The sequence below is a fragment of the Eublepharis macularius genome, chromosome 1 (genome assembly GCF_028583425.1).
Source record: "Eublepharis macularius isolate TG4126 chromosome 1, MPM_Emac_v1.0, whole genome shotgun sequence".
Classification (NCBI taxonomy): Eukaryota; Metazoa; Chordata; class Lepidosauria; order Squamata; family Eublepharidae; genus Eublepharis; species Eublepharis macularius.
Window position 1 is genome coordinate 79,881,484 of NC_072790.1, and position 20,607 is coordinate 79,902,090.

Below are 20,607 nucleotides of genomic sequence, written 5' to 3' on the forward strand. Positions count from 1 at the left end.
GCAACTGTAGGTACCTTCTATTTGTGGTTTGTAGGTCCTCCATCCTATATATTTTGCATGTAAAATCAAGCTTTATGTATAATTTAACTTTTATGATTTAAACTGAAGAGAAATATATCAGAAACAGTTTACCTGGTTCATTTTGATGTCTTGATGCACAATTGAAGAGTTCTGTAAGACATTTTGTCTCAAGGAATCATGTTGAATCTTTTCAGTTTGATTCTCTTTACTAGCTCCATGATGAAAATTACCTTCTGTTCCATGTGTTTGAACTGAAACATCCTCTTGTATACTATGCTGCCCCAGTGGACAGCTAACCTTTTGCTCTTCCAGGTAGGAATTATTCTGGTGCTCTTTCAAAGGTAAATGTGGCCCAAGTTCATCTCCACTGTGTGTCACATTCACAGAACTGCAAGACAAGAAGGAAAGATAACATCAGTGATATCCATTTTGGGAGAAAACCCCCTACATATATTTACAGGAGGGGTCATGTCCCATGCACTTTTCATGAAAAAGGACCCAGGCTCAATTCCTGGCATCTCCTTAGAGGACATCGGAAAACAGATGTTGGGAAAAATCTTTCTCTGCCTAATACTTTGGAGAACAGTTACTAGTAGAGTTGGGCATGAACTGGGAAAAAAAGGAACCTCATAATTCACCATATTTCACAAACCATGAACTTTCATGAACCTGCCACGGTTCGTTTGGTTCATGAAAACGTCACTTCTGGGCCAGCAAATTGTCACTTCCAGGTCTGCAGAAAGCCCATCCCCTATTGTCTAGGAACTGATTGATCGGCGCCAAGCTGTCTGCAGACTGAAAAACAAACCAAATGAACTAGCCTAAAGTTCATGGCAGTTTGTCAGAAATGGGCTCTGATGAACTGCCAGTTCGCGAAATGCGAACTGGCTCAGTTCGTGCCGAACTTTGGTTCATATTTCGGTTCGTGTCCATCTCTAGTTACCAGTCAAAATAGACAATATTGAGATAGATAGACAAAATGCAGTCCACTAATTGCTGCTGATAGAACTAGCTAAATCCCCCTATCATGTTCTCCTTCTGACAGCTGTTCCTTTGAGACAGAGATAGCAGTTTGTGCTTTAACAGCTAAAGTAGCCTTTAATATTCAGTAAGTGTTCCAAAAGCTCCTTACAATATGTACTGCTGTTACCATCTTCTGAGTCAATGCCATATTTGAGGCTACTGTTAAGTCAGTTATGCTACCTGGAACAACGACTGCCACTTCACATATTTTGGCTAGGGCTGGACCTGCTTGCTGGTACAAAGAGATTTCCCCTCATGATGAAAACTGCACCCAGACATAGCAGGTGCTACCAAAGTTCAGCAACATGTAGGAATGGACTACTGGATTCCATTTCTTTTAGCAGCTTCAAGAGTAAAGTCTCAAGCCAATAAATGGGTCTGACAATGGTAGATTAATTGCAGGATTAAATTTTACAAAAAGAACAGATCTACTCAATTTGTAAAACAATATCACAAACTGAAGACTGATTTCACATCCTTTGCACTGTATTTGTGTGAGAAAATCTGCTGATCAGAAACAAATGAAGAAACAGATCCATTGGTTAAAATATGCTTGCTATAATACATATTTTCCAAAATGAATACCTTGCAGGCTCTAGGTCAAAGCCCCTGGCAAAAGACGAATCTGCTCTGAAAGGTTTCATCAGTTCTTCTATAGTAGGCAGATCTAAATAGATAAAATGACAACATTCTAGATTAATACATTCTGACATGTTTTCAAATAAAACTAACCAATTTAATTTTTTTTTTGCCAGTTACTACTGAGAACTCTAGGATCTGGTTGCTGCTATAACAAACATAACCACCATAAAATATAGTATACTTTTTGCAAACTACTCTGTAATTTTCCATTATTATTGCCAAATCAATAAATGTATTGTATTTATTTATGCATAACTATCATACCAAGTTTCATCTTCAGATCAATTGTCCAATAAATTTAAATCTTTCTGCCAATCACTCAGATTTTGGAACACTCCACTTTTCAAGTTAATAAATGAAGATACTCAGCACTGGAGGGAAGGCATACTTAGTTTCTGCAGTAATCAACTGTGCACCACTCTATTGTAATGCTTGTGCCAAGGAGTCCTGCACTGGACAAGAATCTGGAGCAAATATCAGAGAGACAGAGCTGAAAAATAATTGACCCAATCTGTTGGGCAGCACGGGCTGCAGACAGTGAGCAAGCGACAAATTCTGGAACAGCAAGGACCTTCCAAGCCACTTACGAAAGGACAAAAGAAGCAATAGTGGATTGAGTTAAGTGAAGGAACAGTAGCTAGTAATCTTTCGGGCAGTCAACCATCCTCAAAGCTGAGAAAGATCTTATAATCATGATGTATGAGGAAAAGGCGAGCAAGGTTGTGCTCTCCAATACAGCAGGACAAACAGCCCTGGTACAACTTGTACCTTTTGAGGCAAATACAGTATCTTTAGCCTGGCCTAGACACTCCTCCTGTGGCTAGCTTTATGGCAAGATGACTCAGCATCACCAATTATGCCAGCCTGTGCATTATGCCAAACCAGTATTGAATGACTTACGGATTTGTGCTATTGCAGTTACAGCCTACTAAGTGAGAAGACTGAATGCAAGGAATGAGATGGGGAGAGGAAAGAGAGAGAGTGAGAGTTGGAGAGTGCAGGACATGACCCCAAAGAAGATTCAGGGCCTCCAAAACCTCCTTCCTTAAATCACTGGTACAGCCTCTCTGAATGATCAACTGAGGTCCCTTGAAAGTGTGTACTTACTAATCTTCCTTTTCCTTACGTGGAAGAATAGAGAATTCCAATATCTTTCTTTCTGCATATCTTTCTGCATATCTGCAGATATGCACTGTGATATTTTTATTATCTTTTTGTTAAAATAGGAGAAATGGCAGAGGGGTGTAGAATATTTATAATGTCTTAAATACTACAACTATGGCAAGATTCCAATCAGTAATCATTAGGGCTAAACACTTGCTTTTGTCAGAAAACTAAAGCTGAAGATTTTCAGGGTTTAAGTTTTCTTTGGCAGAGGAAACTCTCATGGAAGAATTACACACACATTTCTAAATGCTTTCCAGAAACAGTTTCATTCAAGAAACATTGGTTCCACTGCACAACAGCAAGCGAACCAATGCTCCATGACACAATCCTGATGTTGCAGCATATGGGCAAGGATGTGAAAAAACATAAGCGGGAGACAGCTGCATGAATCTTTCCCATCTGATCATTGTTTTCTTCCAATCAGCAAGCCTGGCCTAACTCACAGTTCCAGTGTTCTTACAGCTAATGCAGCAGCCAGTGTAGTGTAGTGGTTAGAATTTCAGATTAGGATTCAGGAGACCTAGCTTCAAATCCCCTATTCTGCCACGAGACTGGCTGGTGACCTTGAGCCAGTCACACACACTCAGCCTAACCTACCTCACAAGGTTGACATGAGGATAAGACAGAGGAGAGGAGAATGATGTAAGCCATTTTGGGTACCCACTGGAGAGTTAGGCAGAGTGAAAATGAAGTAAATAAAATAAATAGTCATGCTACAGGGAAGTGTTCCTACTCTTGTGTGGTGACCTGTGAGTGGGGAAGTCACTGATATAGTGCTACAAAAACTACAATGGAAATTCTAATACTAATACTGAATGGCAAAAAACAGTCTTGGTTTTAATCCAGGTCTCATAATGTATTTTTTGTACACATATGCCATATTAACCAAGTATTGAGATGTTTTAGCATTTACCGGAATTAGTAGTGGAGGTATTCTTGGGACAATCTTCTTTACTCTGTGAAGCATCTTTAATGGAGTCCTCTGCCATTTCCATTGTACCAGCATGAATTCTTTGCTCATCTGTATCTCCTAAAGAGTGTTCAACATGGCAGTAGGCCTGATGCAAAGCTTCAATATCACTATTAGTCTGCCCACCAGAAACACCTGATGGGTGCAAGGAGGAGGTTAAACAAGATTCAGTGAATTCTATTCAAGGGAGAACAAGTTAATAAATTAACAGCATTAGAAGCTGTTGCAAGTGATTCCAATAAAAGATGGATTGCATCCTTAGCCAGCTATTTAACACTCAGTAACTGGAGAGAAATTAAACAGTAAGAAATGAAATCCTACATTCTTAATTTTTTTCTTCTTTCCCAATTCAGAACTTAAAGCTTGCAACCATACCCTCCTATTGTACCTCTTCATTGAATGTCCTAACTGTTGATCATACTGTATTTTGCTCAGTGAATGTCCTTGCCGTTATATTGTATTCACCTGTATTGTAATCTGCCCTGGATTTCAGTGAGAAAGGTGGACTATAAATTAATTAATTAATTAAAAAGTCCCAGACTTAGAGCTTGTTTCCATGATTACTTATCTTTAGGAAACATTAAGCTATGAGGAAATACTTAACAAACAAAAGTGAAGCACTTAACAATGGCTGGTTTGTATCTTAAATCTTAAGATAAGCAAATGGTAAATCGGAAGAGACGACAGATAAACTGAGTAAGACCAACCATCAGCATAGTCAACATATGGAGAAGGCAAAAAAGACTTGGTAAAAAAACAGGCCCACCTGTTCCATTCACTTCATCTGCTGCAACGTCTTGAGGTAGCTGATGTTCTGTCACAGCTACATCCTGCTGGTCATCGACCTTTTGAGTCTCCATGGTTGAGTCCTGGGAATCAAGGAGGACAACTGAAAAGAAAATAAAGATGTTTGAGAACACTGCCATTTAACAGGCGTGTATCTTCCAAATACTAGCCTGCTGAAAAACTATGCAACCCTCTGCTCTAACTTTCCATAGCACTGCTTTTAAAAGTATATAGTCAAGCAATTCCCTACTCCACCTAACATTGTTATAAAACTTAGAATGATATGCCCAGTGTCTGAAAACTTGATGGATGTGAAATGTTAGACTGTGAAAGGTTAGAATAAGTCAATGGCTATCAGCTGGAATTAATTTCATAGGCGGAAAAGAGTTTTGATCATAACAATACAGTGAATTATAACTATCAACAACTATAGTTCTCTGCTATTAAAGAATAGCTCCTAGTCTTGCACGGTTTTAGTGAGTTTTCTCCACAAAATATTATCTAATTCTCAACACTAAGGTTTCGTTCTTATGCACCTTTCCACAGGAGTATGACTCACTTAACTCAGTGAGACTTATTTCTGGTAAACTTATCACAATCTAAATTTCTCATAGCAAAGGAGGTCAGACTGGGAACTCTGAAAATTAACTTGCTGCTATACTGCTGTTTAATATTAACGTATTTAACTTTAAACTAAGGACAAAATTAGATCTGATGAACCTATTTATATCTAAAGCTGGGGTGGGGTGCCTTTCCCCCTTGCCTTATACAGTTGCAGTCTATTACTCTGAGCAGTTTTCTTATAGCTCAGCTCACATTTGATATTAAAGCCAGATAAAATTCTGAAAGAAGCAAGGCAAGGTAGGAAAAAGGCAAGGTTAAACTTCCCTCATTGGAACGTCCCATTTTCTTAAGAAACTTAGATTTATCTACCACAGTTTTAAAACAGGAACAGGTAGCCATGTTCAAATACATAGGAATTCTTCCCTCCTCTAGTCACATCTAGTTTTGCCCCAATATACGTTCATTATTTTATTGGGATTATTTAGGATTTTTTACTCTTTCAAAAACTGAAAAGTGAATAATTGTCCTCATTACATAGGCTGTACTTATGCTCCTTATATCTAGACAGTTCACAGTTTTTAACTAGCCTCTCCCAAATGACTTTGCAGGCAGATTCAACCCAAGAACTGAGATGGTCTCTGTTATGGTCACTTTGCTTGTAAAGGACAGATGAACCTTGCTGAAGTTTTCAGAGATAAAAATGTATATTAATAGTGAAATACTTATTCATTTAATTCTGAAAGAAAGTCTAAATGGACAGGGCCCTATGGCAGGCATAGCACGGGGAATAAAGGAAGCCACAAAGCATCAAAAAAACAATTTTTGCTTGCACATGAACAGCTTCTGTTGAAATTTGCTTAATACTTTAGGCCTACGGGTAATTTCTAACTGCTTCACACCAAGAACTGGGTACAGCAAAACCAACCCAGGTGGGTTACATGTTTGACATCTTTGATATTTTGTACCTTTAGCCAGCATGCCAGTCTTTTCCTCCTAAAAAAAAGTTAAGAGAATATATATGAATATCCATGTAATTGATAAATACGTATTTCAGCTGACAAAGAATTTTTTTTTACTGGCATTGTTTTATAGCCTAATGCACTATAGAGAAGAATCTTTAATTTGCATATGATCTGAACAGAAGTAGATCAAAAGACTTAAATTAAAGGAAATGACTATCAAATTTTAGGAATAATAAAACTTGAGAAAAATATGTAAGACAAAATACTGTTTTTAAACTGAAGTTAAAACATCTAAATGTGTGAATGTCACTACCACCACCAAGATAATGTTGTTTGTCACATGACTGGTGGTGGTGAAACAGCATTATGCCGGCACCATTTGTCACCTGGACTGGACACCATACTGCTGTTTCTGAACTGAGTGGGATCTGGGGATTATTGTGCATGAATTCATATTGATAAATCCTTATTTGGGTGTAAACTTCATATAATAACATCTACAAGATCTGTTTACTAATAAAGTTCAACACATTTAAAAAGTTGTACTTCTCCAAACATAATTACATTCGCTTCTGATGTAACAGTTCTTTCAACTTTGTCTTCTTTAGATTCTGTGTCTTCAAAATCCTCACTATAATCACCTGGGCATTTGAAACAAGGCATAAATTTAAGTCTTCAGAGGAAACAGGGAAGGACATTGTACACAGCTCTTTTCTACAGACAGGAGATCTAAGTAACCTTTTAGAGAAAAATCAACCAGCCAGGATGAGCTTAGTTTCAGCCCACAAAACTGGAGTTCTGCATTCAGCCAGGTGTGCTTTCTCACAAGTAAGCATTCTGGAGCAGACTACAAAGAGCAGAAGAATAACGTTCTGGGAGGGGAAAAAGAAGGAATAATGAGGAATTGCTTGCCTCTGTTTCTTAAAAGAAAGAAACTGGATGGTGCAAACAAACCATAACACTGCTGCTAATTTGAAATCAGGACAAAGAACCATGGACAATATGAACACAGGCTGAAACACAGTGGACTTATCCAGATGAATAAAGACTAAAATCATTTATAACAAATATAAAAAGTGAAATAGCTGAGAAGGAAAAAGCGCTATCAATAGAACTGAATGGTAAAATGAAAGTGCTGAAAAAGCTATTTAAAAGCAAAGATGAGAGAAAGCCTTAAAAGTTAAAGAAAGACACAACAGGCAGTAATACAGTATATCTAATAAATTGAAACTTTGTAAAGATGTCTCCTTTGGTCCTACGGAAGAACAGCAAGAACTATAAGAGGCCCTTTTACAAGAGAGAATCTCAAACTGGACTCCATGGACCCCTGGAGAACTGCCTGGGTACTCCAGGGGGTCCACAATCTTGCCATAAAGGGGGCCAACCACCCATAATTTAATTTAATTTAATTTATTATATTTATATTCCGCCCTCCCCGCTTTCGCAGGCTCAGGGCGGATAACAAAATACAAACATCACCCACCATCAGAAACAGGCAGGGAGCAGCAGCCTGTTCTCTTGTAGGGTATCAGCCATAGCAGTAAATTACTGCAGCAGTCATCATAGTTTCCAACCTCTCACAAGAAGACAGAGGTCTCCACTGGGCATGCACAGCATGCAGGGCTTGCTGTGCCTACTTTGAAAAGGGTTGAGAGGTGGCTAAGGAGGGTACAACTGCCTCTTGCTAAGCAAGCAGAAGGTGGAGGGCACTGAGAAAGAAGAAGCAGGAACAATTCTCTTTCCCTCAATTTTTGAGGCAAAGGAGTTGCCTGGTGCATGATAGGTGCCAGCAAAAGAGAAGTGAAGAGGAGGGGTCCATGAAAGAGTATAAACCAAAATGGAGGTCCTCAGGTTGCTAGTTTGTAAATTGGTACTCTTCAAATATGCTCAGAGTGATGACAAAGAGAATTATACCCACGGTGGAGTTTGTGTACAGACCACACAAAGTAAGAGGGCCACTGATAAATAATAAAGACTGTTAGACAGAATCATGGTATATGATTGCACGTCAGGCATCAGAAAATGGGTCTTTTACCATGAACTGAGAACACTGAATTGAGGAAACACAGCTGAAATATTTATTTCAAGTCTATTAAATCCTGTTCCAAGGCACACACCATACAGTGGGTTTTATGCTTTTACTGTATTTTTACTTTGTGAGTCACCTCAAGCAGGTCTCTGGAGAGGTGGTATAGAAATGTTCTATAAATATATACCGTGAAAGCTGATATGCTGCAGTATATACTGTAAGAGCTGATATTCGGAATATTTTTGTTCACCATTCATCCGTTCTGCAGCCCTTTCTACAGACTTTGTTAGAATCTTGTTCTAACAGACTGCTTCCAACAGCTGCCAGCAATATAGTCTTATTTGTTTCTGCTAACTACAGCCTGTCTACCTACAAGTAGGAGGCAGCCATTGATTATGGCCCATTAATTTGTTGACTGAAATCATGCATCATGGTGGCCATCTCAACTTCTTACGGCAAGGAATTCTATAGATTAATCATGGCTCTAATCTGTCATCTATAAAATGAAGTAAGGATTGAAAAAGATATCTTAAAGCTACTAATATTACCAGATTTTTCATGATTCTTTGATTCATCTTCATTTCCTTCTTCCAGATGTTTCACATCTGGGTGATCTCTGCAAAAGGTGACACCATTACTTATAGCAAAATGTCTCTCATTAAATGTTAGGGTTAAGAGACTTTCCCTACTGCTTATTTTAAAAGGCTCAAATGCCTGTTAACTCAAAATCATTTTTCTAAAAATTAATATACTTGGGACTACACAGACAGAAAATAAGTTGCCCTGCAGCATCAACATAACATCAAGAGAGCCAGTTTGTTGTAGTGGTTAAGAGCGGCAGGACTCCAATCTGAAGAACCAGGTTTGATTCCCCACTCCACCGCCTGAAGCCAGCTGGGTGACCTTGAGTCAGTCACAGCTCTCTCAGAGCTCTCTCAGCCCCACCCACCTCACAGGGTGATTGTTGTGAGGATAATAATAACACACTTTGTAAACAGTTCTGAATGGGTGTTAAGTTGTCCTGAAGGGTGGTATATAAACTGAATGTTATTATATAAATTATTATTATTATTATAATTCAGTCAAAAGATTCTTCAAAAACAATATCACCTCTGATACACCTATGGTGACTTAAAAGAAATTACTATTCTAGCATTCATCTACAACTGCTGATGAGATTTGCTAAATTTTAAATAAAGTGAATGTTTTCCTCAAGGAGAATTTAGGATAAAAAGTATTCAAGTAGTATTATAACATATATTGGACAAAATGCTAAATAATATTGGACAAAATTATTACGCACTCTAACCTTAAATACTTTGCTTACAACTTTAAGACTTATTCTATAAAACCAATCTTGTGACATTTGCAGTGCAATCCTAAACAGAGGTACACTCCTACTAATTCTACTAAAATCAGTAGGCTTACAAGGGTTTAACCAGCTTATATTTGCACTGCAGGATTATTTCCCTGCCCAAGTACTTAATTAAAATGAGTTTGCTTGTATTTTTCTAAGAAACAGATTATAGGCAGTCAGTTTTCAGGTAGACATTGGAGCTTAATCCAACAGTTAAGCAGGTAAAACTCCATCTGTGCAAACAAAATTCCTCAGCTCTTAATAGTACTGTGGTTATAGACAATAAAAATTGGTGGTTAGTGGAACTTATCTAGGTGAAGTCGTCCTGTTATTTGCATTTCAGCGCAGAAATCTTTGCCTGTCTTCCACTCTTCTGCTCCATTTATTTCCCCTCGTCCCATGTCTCCTCTATCTTCTTCCAGTTTATAATATTAATCATAGACTGAAACGCTGTAAAACCTAAAGTTTGCTACCAGAATTACGCATGTTAAATTTGCCAAAGCATAAATATTTAAATTGTGTAATGTTACCCTGTGCACTTTCAGAATGTTGTTATTAGAAAAATTGGATGTCTCTGAAGTCATAGATTCCTGCTTAAGAGTTTCATATATAAGTATAAAAGCCACAGCTTTTCAAATCTTTATGTAGTTTTTTACTTTACCGTAGAAGTGCCTGTAATACTTCAGAATCATTGGAGTCCAGCTCCTTATTTAATCTGGAATAGTCAATAGTAGATGATGCTCCTCTCTCAAGATTTGCAAAGAACTTCTCCTTTTCTTCTTCTTCTTCCAAAGTATCCAATCCAATGCCCAGAAAATTCTCATTAGGACCTGACGCCACAACTGAATCTATAATTTAAAAGCATAACAGCATAAACAGTATTACAATAACCTAAGTCAAAATAATATATTTTCATAAGTAGTTAATTTCAGGGGAAGAATTTCCCAAGCTAAGAAGAATACAAGATAGAACCCAGATCTGTAACACCACTAAGACACTGTTTCTCAAACTTTTAGAGGTGAGGTTCATTTCTTATTTGACTTTTCATGATTTACTTGCAAAGTAACTCCACAGTGTATTCCACTTCCTCAACAGTAGACACGGGGATCTGACAACAGTTAAAACTATTTTATGTTTCATATTTGGTAAGTATTTCATAGCCATTCTGCACACTATGCAGAGGAACACCCAAATCTGCCATCAAGTTATCCAGTGCCTCTTTTGCCAGCTCTGTTCCTCCTCCAAGTTCCTTTTGGCCTTGTGACCCCTCCTGCGAGCTCGATTTTGGGCCCCAAACAGCTTGAGAACTAGCATTATTGGCACATAGACCTTATGAATATGAATGTGCATTTCCAGTCAGAGATTCATTAAGCAATCCAATGTACACATACATTATCATATATATCTGTTTAATCCCCATTTACTTCTACTAAATAAGCCAGTTCATGAATACAAAGGAAAAAGCATGAAGAGTGATTTCTTTGAAAGACAAGAAAAATACTCATGGTATGAGAGCCATTTGTCTTCACTATGGTACAGACTGCTGGATTTGTGGCAATTATGTAAGGGTGCAACTCAGAGAAATGTAAACCTAGCTAAGATATACTGATTGAATTGAGACTTAAGTACACTAAGTGTACACTTCGCTATCTGGATTGATCTCAGGTGTTAGTCATATAATATTGCTTTAAAGTGACCTGTTCACTCATCTCACTTTTCCAGCATATCTTCTGTTTACAACTCTACAATACACTACTTATGAAGTATCGGTTACTAACCAGGTAAACATCTAGAGGGTTGGAGGAGAGAGAAGTTAGAATGCCTTTGGCAATTTTACCATTAGTTTCCAGGCTATCTCTGCTCAAAGAGACAGAAATGCCATCTGCTTCTGGGAGCTGCTTCTGGGAGCTTTCTGCATTATCTTCATCAACTTCCACAATAAGATGAGAAAGCCTTTGTGACTTCAGAAAACTTCCACGTGTGCCACGTATTCCTTTTTTTAAAAAAAAGATAACACTAACATTTATACACATATTTTGCAGGAGAGATAAGTGTACTTAAATCTTAAGATTTCAAAAAGCACTTTATTGGTGAATACAGATTAGATGCTGATTGGAATCCAAAGGGCTACAGATTATCTCCCTCCCTTTCCACCACTCCACCCATGAAAAATCAGGGCACCCTGAGGACGGCAATTCAATGTGAGGTGGGGGCTGCAAGGACTTAAGCTCTTTCTGCTTGTGGATGGAGTTCTTTGGATCTTGGCCACTGCTCTTTGTTTCCATACTTCAAAACCCTATTGTATACCCACACAATAATCTGGCAAATCACTTACCAGGTTACGGGTAACCTGCAATAAACCAAGATGCCAACTCTGTCCTCATATTCACTCCAACAACACAATCCTGGACTTAAAACTCTATTTATACCATCTCAGGTTCATCCACTTGTGCCTCTTCCAATGTTATATAAGCTATCAAGTGTCAGCAATGCCCTTCCACTCTCTACACTGGACAAATAGGATAGTCCTATGCAAAAGAATAAATTAATATAAATTTGACATTAAAAGTCACAACACACAAAAACTAGTGGAAGAATGTTTTAATCTTTTAGGACATTCCATTGCTGACCTAAAAGTGGCTGTTCTCAAATAAAGACGTTTCAAAGACAGATTACAACATGAGATTGCTGAACCTGAGTTCATTCACAAGTTCAGAACAATGGAACCCTGGGGCTGAACAGCAATATAGGATTCTTATCTCATTGCAGATGCAAACATCTGCTTTAATTAAATGATACTGTATCACTGTACCTTTGCATCCTGATGGCCTTCCTTGCAACACCCCTCCCACCTTCTGCCTGGGATATAAAAGCTCAGGGATCTCCACTCCTACTTGTATCTGATGAAAGAAGCTTTGACTCTCAAAAGCTTATTTGGTCTGTAAGGTGCTACTGGAATCTTGCTGTTCTACTGTGGACCAGCATGGTTACCCACCTGAAACAGGTTATGGATATTTTTTTAATTTACATTATTTATAGTCCATCAAGGTGGATTACATAGTGTAGGTCAATAGGAACTACATTTCCCAACAGGTCCCACCTGTTAGCTCCTGGTTCATAACGGATAGCTAAGTATCCATAAGGATGGAATGTATCGTAAATAAATAGGTGAAGAAGTGATAATTAGGATAGTTGATTAATTGCAAGGATGAGCCTACAAAATAACTTTTTAAATTTACTGCATAAACAATGGAGTCCTCCACACTTTAAGTCCACCAGAACGCATTTTGATTAATAGTCATGTCTTTGAAAACAATAAGGCTCCTTCAAAGGGGCAATAAATTTTCTAACATATGTGCATTTGAGCATTAAAAGTTTTTTTTTTAAAAAAACGATTAACCAGAGTAGGCTTGTTACCCTCAGTATGGTCATCAGTAGCAGGCATTTCTTCTCTGTTTAAACACACGCTTCTCTTTGCTTTAAGGGATTTTTCCAGTATACTGAATTTAGCCAGGGCCTTGCTGCGGGATGTACTTGAAAAGGGCTTAGGAGTAACTACTTTAACTACACACAGAACATTCACAAGTATTTAGGAGTAATGGGTTAGGGACCAAAAAGAAGGATAAATCATGTTAGCAAGCTGAAAAATGATTCAGCATCTAAGCATTTTCACATAGCAGGCTGAACTGTACCACATAATGAGGAAATTCATCTAAAAATAGTAAGACAGTAGGCAGGATTTAATGATTCTGACTTGAAAAAAAACATGTAACATGTTTCCTATTTAACATGTTACACCAAGCACTATATATATTCATTTAATTTAAAAAGTGGTCAGACTACTAGTGGTGAAAAAACACTATGCAATAAGTTGCATGCTCAACCAGTTTATGGATGGTAATCAATATAACAGAATTGGCCTGCTACTTTGAAAAAACTGCACAGAACATTACTCAGATAACCATCCAGTATACGGATATTTATGAAAATCATTTCATAGATCTCTGTAGACCTTGCAGTAGTGAGTCAATGGCTTGTTTGAAAAACTAAACTTCAAGGTTCAGTAATACCAGTTTTATAAAGCTCACACAAATGCACAAGTCCAGTCATTCTCACAAACTCTGTTACTCCTATATCAAAAACTTATATTCACCAAGTTTTTTTGAATCACTATACATGGCAATACAAATACAGAAAACAGTATGAAGTAGTGGGTTGGGACCAAAGGCCCTTTTCACATTCAGAAGGGGTCTTACATACAAAGAAGGGCTTTTTCACACTTCTTGCTAGAGTGTTGCATTAGAAAAGCAAAAGATGTTTGTTTTTTTCCTACTATGTTTTTCCACATGTGCAAGAGCTTATATATATATGTTGTTAGACAAGCAGAAGCATTAAAAGCTGCTACAGAATTTACTTATAACGACACAGCATACAAGCTTCTGTTTTATGAACCATTTGTGGAATGCGACTAGTGGCTACTGCCAGTCCATTCGTGATTCTTCTTTGGATCAACTCCAATGACTATATTAATTTTTACATAGAACTTCAGAGATCCACACATAGAGAATATATTCACATTACTATGTCAACAGTCACAAAAAACAGTTTTGACAATCATCTGATAGCTACAAATCCCATTCCTTCAAAAGCAAAAGCTGGAACACCATAGCCATGTGTGACCATTTGATCCAACACATAGTTGTAGTTCAGATTTATGTAAGCTTATCCCACTAATGTAAGCACCCAAACCTCTCAAATGTCCACCCACTGAATGTCATGTTTACAAATGAATCTACAAACATAAGAGCCCAACTTCTGCGATGAGCTCAGCTTCACAATATGTACACTCTGGCCCCTATGCAAATAGATATTGGGAGACCCAAGGACCTTATTTTTTTTCCCAACTCACTACTTCAAGGTTGTAAGTAAATCTGTATTCTTCTGAAATTATCAGCCCGGAAAGTTACTATCAAGCAAAGGGAAAGTATCAGTACAAGGAACTAATTTTTATCTGAAATGTACAACTAACATCAAGCTGTGATCTAAAAGCAAGAAACTTCATCTAGTACCAGACTGGTTATTTGAAGGCATCTTCTTTTCACCATCTTCAATCGTTTCATTTTTTCCCCCCACTGTTTTCTTCTCATTCCCCTGTTTGATAAACTTTCCCTTTTGATCTTGGGAAAGAAGACGGAAATAGCACACATAGAAAGCCAAGGAAGAGTTAAGAAAAAACTGTACAAACAGATTAAGCTATTTAACATGCCAAGTGTGGAACCAAGCATCCCTCACAGATACAGTATTTGCTTAAAATCAAAAGGCTCCAAATACATCATCAAGAAGCTGATATAAATATATATCTTTCCTATCTTTCCTAGAATTCAAGGACAAGTAGTTGTGATTAGCCTGTTTCATTTTCATACCACATTCTCAGATGGCACTGAAAATATATTTTCTGCCAATTTGAGGCTGGAGAGGAAACTAAGACATAAAAACATTTGACTACATTTGCCATTTGGCCTGTTAGCTACATGAGCGATGAAACTATTTCTAGGGGGTCTTCAGATCAGGAATTTCAACCAACACAGAGAAAAGACTATTACAGCTAGACCACAAGTAAACAACGTGTCTTGGAATATGAGTGTATCATATTTCAAGTTCCTATCAGCTGTGGAAATAGCCCAGTAATGCTGATATATTAGTTAGCCAGTAAAGGAGACCCAAACATTTTTCATTCACACACACACTCTTGTTCACGGAATTGTACAGTATTAATATAAAATTGATTGTGGATCAATCATTCTCAGTGTACTAACTCACAGGGTTGTCAGGATAAAATGAGATAAAGGAGACAACCAGTGTGGCTTAATGATTAAGGTGTCAGACTACGATCTGGGAGACCCGGGTTTGGCAGAGTAGAGACTTGGGTGTCTACTCTGCCATGGAAACTTGCTGGGTGACCTTGGGCCAGCCACATACTCTCAGTCTAACCTACCTCCCAGGGTTGTTGTGAAGATAAATAGAAGAGAGGAAAATGATGTAAGCTGCTTTGGGTACCAATTGGAGAGAAAGGTGGGGTATATATGAAATAACTAAATAAAACATTTGCATACTCTGACCTCTTTGGAAGAAGGCTGGCATAAAAAGTAATAGATCAAGATGGATAGCCATGTTAGTCTTTCTGTAGCAGCAGGAAAAAGAGTCCAGTAACACCTATAAGTCTAACAAAATTTGTGGTAGGGTATGAGCTTTCATGAGTCACAGCTCACTTTGCTGAGATTCACAAAAGCTCATACCCTACCACAAATTTTGTTAATCATATAGGTGCTACTGGACTCTTGCTCTTTTCTACTGATAAAAAGTAATAGAGTGTATAACTATGAATTTTCTACAGAAAAAGATGATAGCTGCAATATATGGTTCTTGCAGGTTTATGCTTTGCATAGGAAGGGGCTATGTTCTAAGGGCTGCTGTATTATACATATTCTATATATACTTCAGCTCCTAATAACTATTTAAACAGACTCATAGTACAATCTTATACACATTTGTTCAGAAAGTAATTCCACTGTGTTCAATGCGACTTACTTCCTAGTAAATGTACATCCTTAACCTTCAAGTTCTATCAGCCTAAACGCAGATCGTATATTTGAAAATACTCTGAAGCTATGAACACAAAAAGGCTTTGACTGACACCCTGTGGCCACAAATAACAAATATGCTTGTTAGATGCATAGAATTTCTACCATCATCTGAATCATCTTCAGATAACCACCACGGCACAGAATGCTTCTTCAGTTCTTTATTCTTGGCCTGTCCAATGGTTTCAAGAACACTGGATTTTTTCTTTGGTTCATTTCCAACTGAATCATCTGAAAGAGACTGAACCAGAAGCAGATCAAGTTACAAAGCGCCGTATCAGTTTGCTAATTTATTACTGGTCCTCCAAACTATAAGGCATGATACAACTGTAAGGACTGTTAGTCACATGGAACTCAAGAAGGCTTAAGTTTATGTTTCAAACACTCAGTAAGTGCCTAATCATAAAATCGGAGGGAGGGGGAAATCACCCTTTCTTTGTACCTGCAGAAGTGACCATAGGATCCAACACACTGGCTCTTATTCCTTGTTATAGTTATTCATTAGTTAATACCCAGAATAATAGCAACACACTGGTTGCCCCCAAACCTAAGTCACAGAAACTAGCACAGTTCCAGCATAGTTAGCATCCCATGCTCTCCCTGCAGTAGGAAAATACATACCAAAAAAAGACCCAACAAGCTCAGACCATGGAATTGGCACCAATATCTGTAGCAATGCCGCAGGAGCCTATTTAACACGAGGTGGCAAGCCAGAAACATCCCTGTGACATCTATAGAAGGAAGCAGTCAACCCATGTTGGTTGATACCAGCTCGCCTTCCAAATGTCACATCAACTGCTTTTAGTGGTGCCCAAAATGAGGCTACGGAGGCAGAGCCTTATGTCACATGTCTTTTAAACTCAGATATAGGTGTCTTGACTGGGGCTTACCCAGTGCTTCAGAGAACTTTGACTGGCTGCAGGCTTAGCTAGTATCCTATTCTGCACCATGACTTAAGAGGTGTGGTGGGGAGGGGAAGCTGTTTTTTCAGTCTCTACAACTTCTGTGAGAGTGTTTGGAAAATGTCAGGGATGTTTCTGCCACCATGTTATGCCAATTACACCAATGTCTGGTCATGGAGCAGGCTTAGAAGAACAATTAAGCCTTGCTTCCCCCCTCCCCCCGTATGTCCCCAACACTTCCCATTTTTATGCTGATACACAGGTTGTACTAGCATATCTCCAGATACATCAGTATTATTTCCCACTTGTTCTAGTTTATCTCAGAATTATGCTGTTTGCAGCCATCCTAAACCATTCAGAGACAGGAGTTAGGATTGAACTACTAAAAAATGGAATATGGCAGCTCAAAAAAAATCAGGATGCCTCATTAACAATGGACAACATTAATCAGTTCCCAGAACATGAATGTCCAGACAGAGACTGGTTAGAAGGAGCTACTATGTCATCACCACCCAACACATTGCTTATGTGTGACAGTGTAACATATGCACAATTTAAAATGAGACTGGCAAGCTCATTTTCTCCTGGTAACAAAACCCCTTCTTCTTATTGTACATATGCTGGCTGTCTTAATGTTTACGGGTTTACTAGATTGGATTCCTCATCCATTTCCACATATCACACCATAACTAGTGTCAACTGTTTTAGTTTAGAGGACATATAAAACAGTGCAAGACTAAAAAAACAGCCTCCCACCTCCATAAAGGCTAGAGCAAGCAAAACACAAAGATACTTGTTTCCCCCCATTTTCACAAACAACTAGGGCTAAGGCTGTGATCCTATTCACACTTACTGAGAAATAAATAATCGAATCCTATGTATACTTACATGAAAGAAAAACCTGTTATTTTCAGCAGTATTCATTTACAGGTACTTGTTAATGACTAAGGCAAGGCATAATTATACTTGGCATTTATGTAGCCATTTTCAACTGTAAAAAACCCTTTGTATATATTATTAATTTAAATGAATTCTGGACTGAGGTGTAATAAAGTATACTAATAATGCAATATAGGTCTAGTGTAAAAGAATATAGCATTCTGGAAATAGATAGCCCTATCGTAACAGGTATAAGGGTATCCTATGCAAGGCAAACATACCCAAAAGCCCTCTTGCTGCAGCTCATGAAACACGGGACACGGCTGAGGAACTAGCAACATGCTGGAAGCCCTTACAGTGCAATCCTAAGCAGAGTTACTCCATTCTAAGCTCGCTGATTTCAATGGGCTTAGACTGGAATAACTCTGTTTAGGATTGCACTGTTAGACTAGGATGGCACAACAGACTAGTTTAACAAAGAGTATAAAGAGAAACATAAGCTTACCTCTCTCAAAAACTGCTCAAACTGTTCATCGAGGTCTTCTTTTGAAAACTGGCGAGCCATAATCAGAACTGTATTTAAATTTCCAAATTGTCGACATAAATAGATACTGAAATGAAAAAGAAAATGCAGTTACAGCTACAGTGATATATTTCAATTTTAAGTCTCAAATGCTTATATGTAGTGCTACACACTTTGAACCAATAACATAATCATATTCACTCAAATATGTAAGAGAATGTTCAGTCATTTTACTTACATTCTGGGGACTTCAACAGAAGTCTAGAAAACAATGGCTTTTTGGAAGTCATTACAATCCACTTAATGCTGCTTCATAGCTTATCACCAAGAATGGTCTCTGTTCCCTTTTCACATGAAACCCATGCAGCACTTTGAAAGCCTGGCATAAAATGACCAGGCAGATGTCTCAGTAATGAATTGCATGTATTGTTATGTAAGCATGTGGAAAAACGTCTCAGAAAACATTATAAGACGATTACAAATGGCCCTTCTAATGCCACATAATCTACTTTCTCTTTCATAATCCAATTTTTTTAAAGAATCCAAGAAATAGTGATGTGCTACTTTACTGATAATATATAAAACCAAGCAAAGTAAGACAATATTGTTTTCAGCTATTTTTCTTCAGACAGTTTACTTTTCTTATGCACTAAGCACATATTTCTTAATTCAAATTTAAGAGTTGTTTGTAGAAGCTATTGATATTTTATGCTGTACATCTGAATCAGTTGACCTAATGAAAGTAACTGGATCAAGTCTTCTGTAATTTTATGGCCCCCAGACTTACATGCATAAATGTTAGTCATAGATGATAGGAATGTAAGAATTGTCTCTTTGATCAGTCCATCTAGTCAGCATCAATGTCCAACACAGGCCAGCATGATGCCTATTCATCTTTCCTCTGAAACTGAATACTATTTATTGCAGCTTGTCCAAGTCATTTAAAACCCACAGGCACACTGCCTCTGAATACAAAGGTTTCATTTAGCTATCATAACTAATGCTTCATAAGTTTGTCTAAACATTTTAAAAACTATCTACACTAGTACCCATTATTGGAAGTGAATTCCATAACACCAAGATGCAAGAGTATAAAAAAACCATTTTTGGTACTGAAGCTACTGCTAATCAACTTCAACATCAACAATATTATGAGAGCCTGCATAGGGGATGTACTAAAACGAATGACAGGATCGCCCATTGGAAATAATGGGAGAGGCTTGAATGCCCATTGGAAATAACGGGAAACTGGAATGCCCATTGACTTGCATGGGCTCCACTGAAACACATTAGAGCAAAAAAAGAGGTGCAACGAAAACGTGGAATGGATTTTGAAAGAAAGTGTCTGGGCCCAGATAGCCTGTTCTGGGACTGGATTGACAGGCCCCATGCTGGAATGACGGCCCGTGGGTATGCCAGAAGGGCTCGGGGACTGGAATGACAGGCCCCATGCTGGAATGACGGGCCCTGGGTGTGCCAGAAGGGCTCTTTGATCAGAAGACCCAGAATTCTGTGAGTTTCATTTGTAGGGAAGATTACCAACCTTTTGATCGCTTTAGTTTACCTTTTCTCAGCTCTGTTTTAAATGCTTTGAGCTTAGATGATCAGAGAACACACGAACGCCAAGATTCCCTCCTGGGGACCCACAGATAAGAGGCCGCTGCTACCAGACTACTTTCATTTGTGACCAGAAGACAAAGAGGCTGGAGACTCCCTGTCTTCTTTCTCCTTTCCTTCATTTGTCCTAAGGGCACATAACTACATTACCGCCTCTCCTTTCCCAAACCAAGCGAAAACAAAAGAACCCGAAACAATAAATTCCTCCTCCTTCGTCTACTCCACCTGGCACAAAGGAACGTCCTCTCGCTCCTTGAAGCTTTCCTCTCCAAGCGTTGGCGGAGAGGTTTCCTAGGAAACAAACTGAACCCATTGGGCCACCGTAGCGCAAGCCTCTGACACAATGATAGGGTATACTGTGGTCACGTGGGCCTCTCAGCTTGCGTCCTCTCATTTTGGATGCGGCGTACGAGCTCGTGACTTACGTGAAGGGAGGGCGATGACGAGAAGCTCCGCAAACTAAAGGGTGGCGCGCCCTCTGACGGTGGGGAGACGAAGGAGGTGATCGGGAAAGGGATGGAGAA

General features: G+C 38.4%; 1 protein-coding gene across 3 annotated transcripts in view; it reads right to left on the reverse strand.

Moving 5' to 3' along the window:
• CEP162 (centrosomal protein 162) overlaps positions 1 to 20,361 on the reverse strand; it is a 47,049-nt gene extending 26,688 nt beyond the window's left edge. For all 3 annotated transcript variants that reach the window (XM_054978621.1, XM_054978637.1, XM_054978629.1), the window contains exons 1-12: positions 20,309 to 20,361; positions 18,449 to 18,554; positions 16,268 to 16,403; positions 11,359 to 11,514; positions 10,183 to 10,369; positions 8,713 to 8,780; positions 6,700 to 6,776; positions 6,139 to 6,166; positions 4,590 to 4,712; positions 3,767 to 3,958; positions 1,630 to 1,711; positions 133 to 409 (exon numbers count right to left, since the gene is read on the reverse strand). In XM_054978621.1, coding sequence (XP_054834596.1) covers positions 133 to 409; positions 1,630 to 1,711; positions 3,767 to 3,958; positions 4,590 to 4,712; positions 6,139 to 6,166; positions 6,700 to 6,776; positions 8,713 to 8,780; positions 10,183 to 10,369; positions 11,359 to 11,514; positions 16,268 to 16,403; positions 18,449 to 18,508 — 1,386 coding nt within the window. In that variant the 5' untranslated portion in view covers positions 18,509 to 18,554; positions 20,309 to 20,361. The remainder of the gene's footprint in view (positions 1 to 132; positions 410 to 1,629; positions 1,712 to 3,766; positions 3,959 to 4,589; positions 4,713 to 6,138; positions 6,167 to 6,699; positions 6,777 to 8,712; positions 8,781 to 10,182; positions 10,370 to 11,358; positions 11,515 to 16,267; positions 16,404 to 18,448; positions 18,555 to 20,308) is intronic.
• Positions 20,362 to 20,607: the final 246 nt, after the last annotated feature.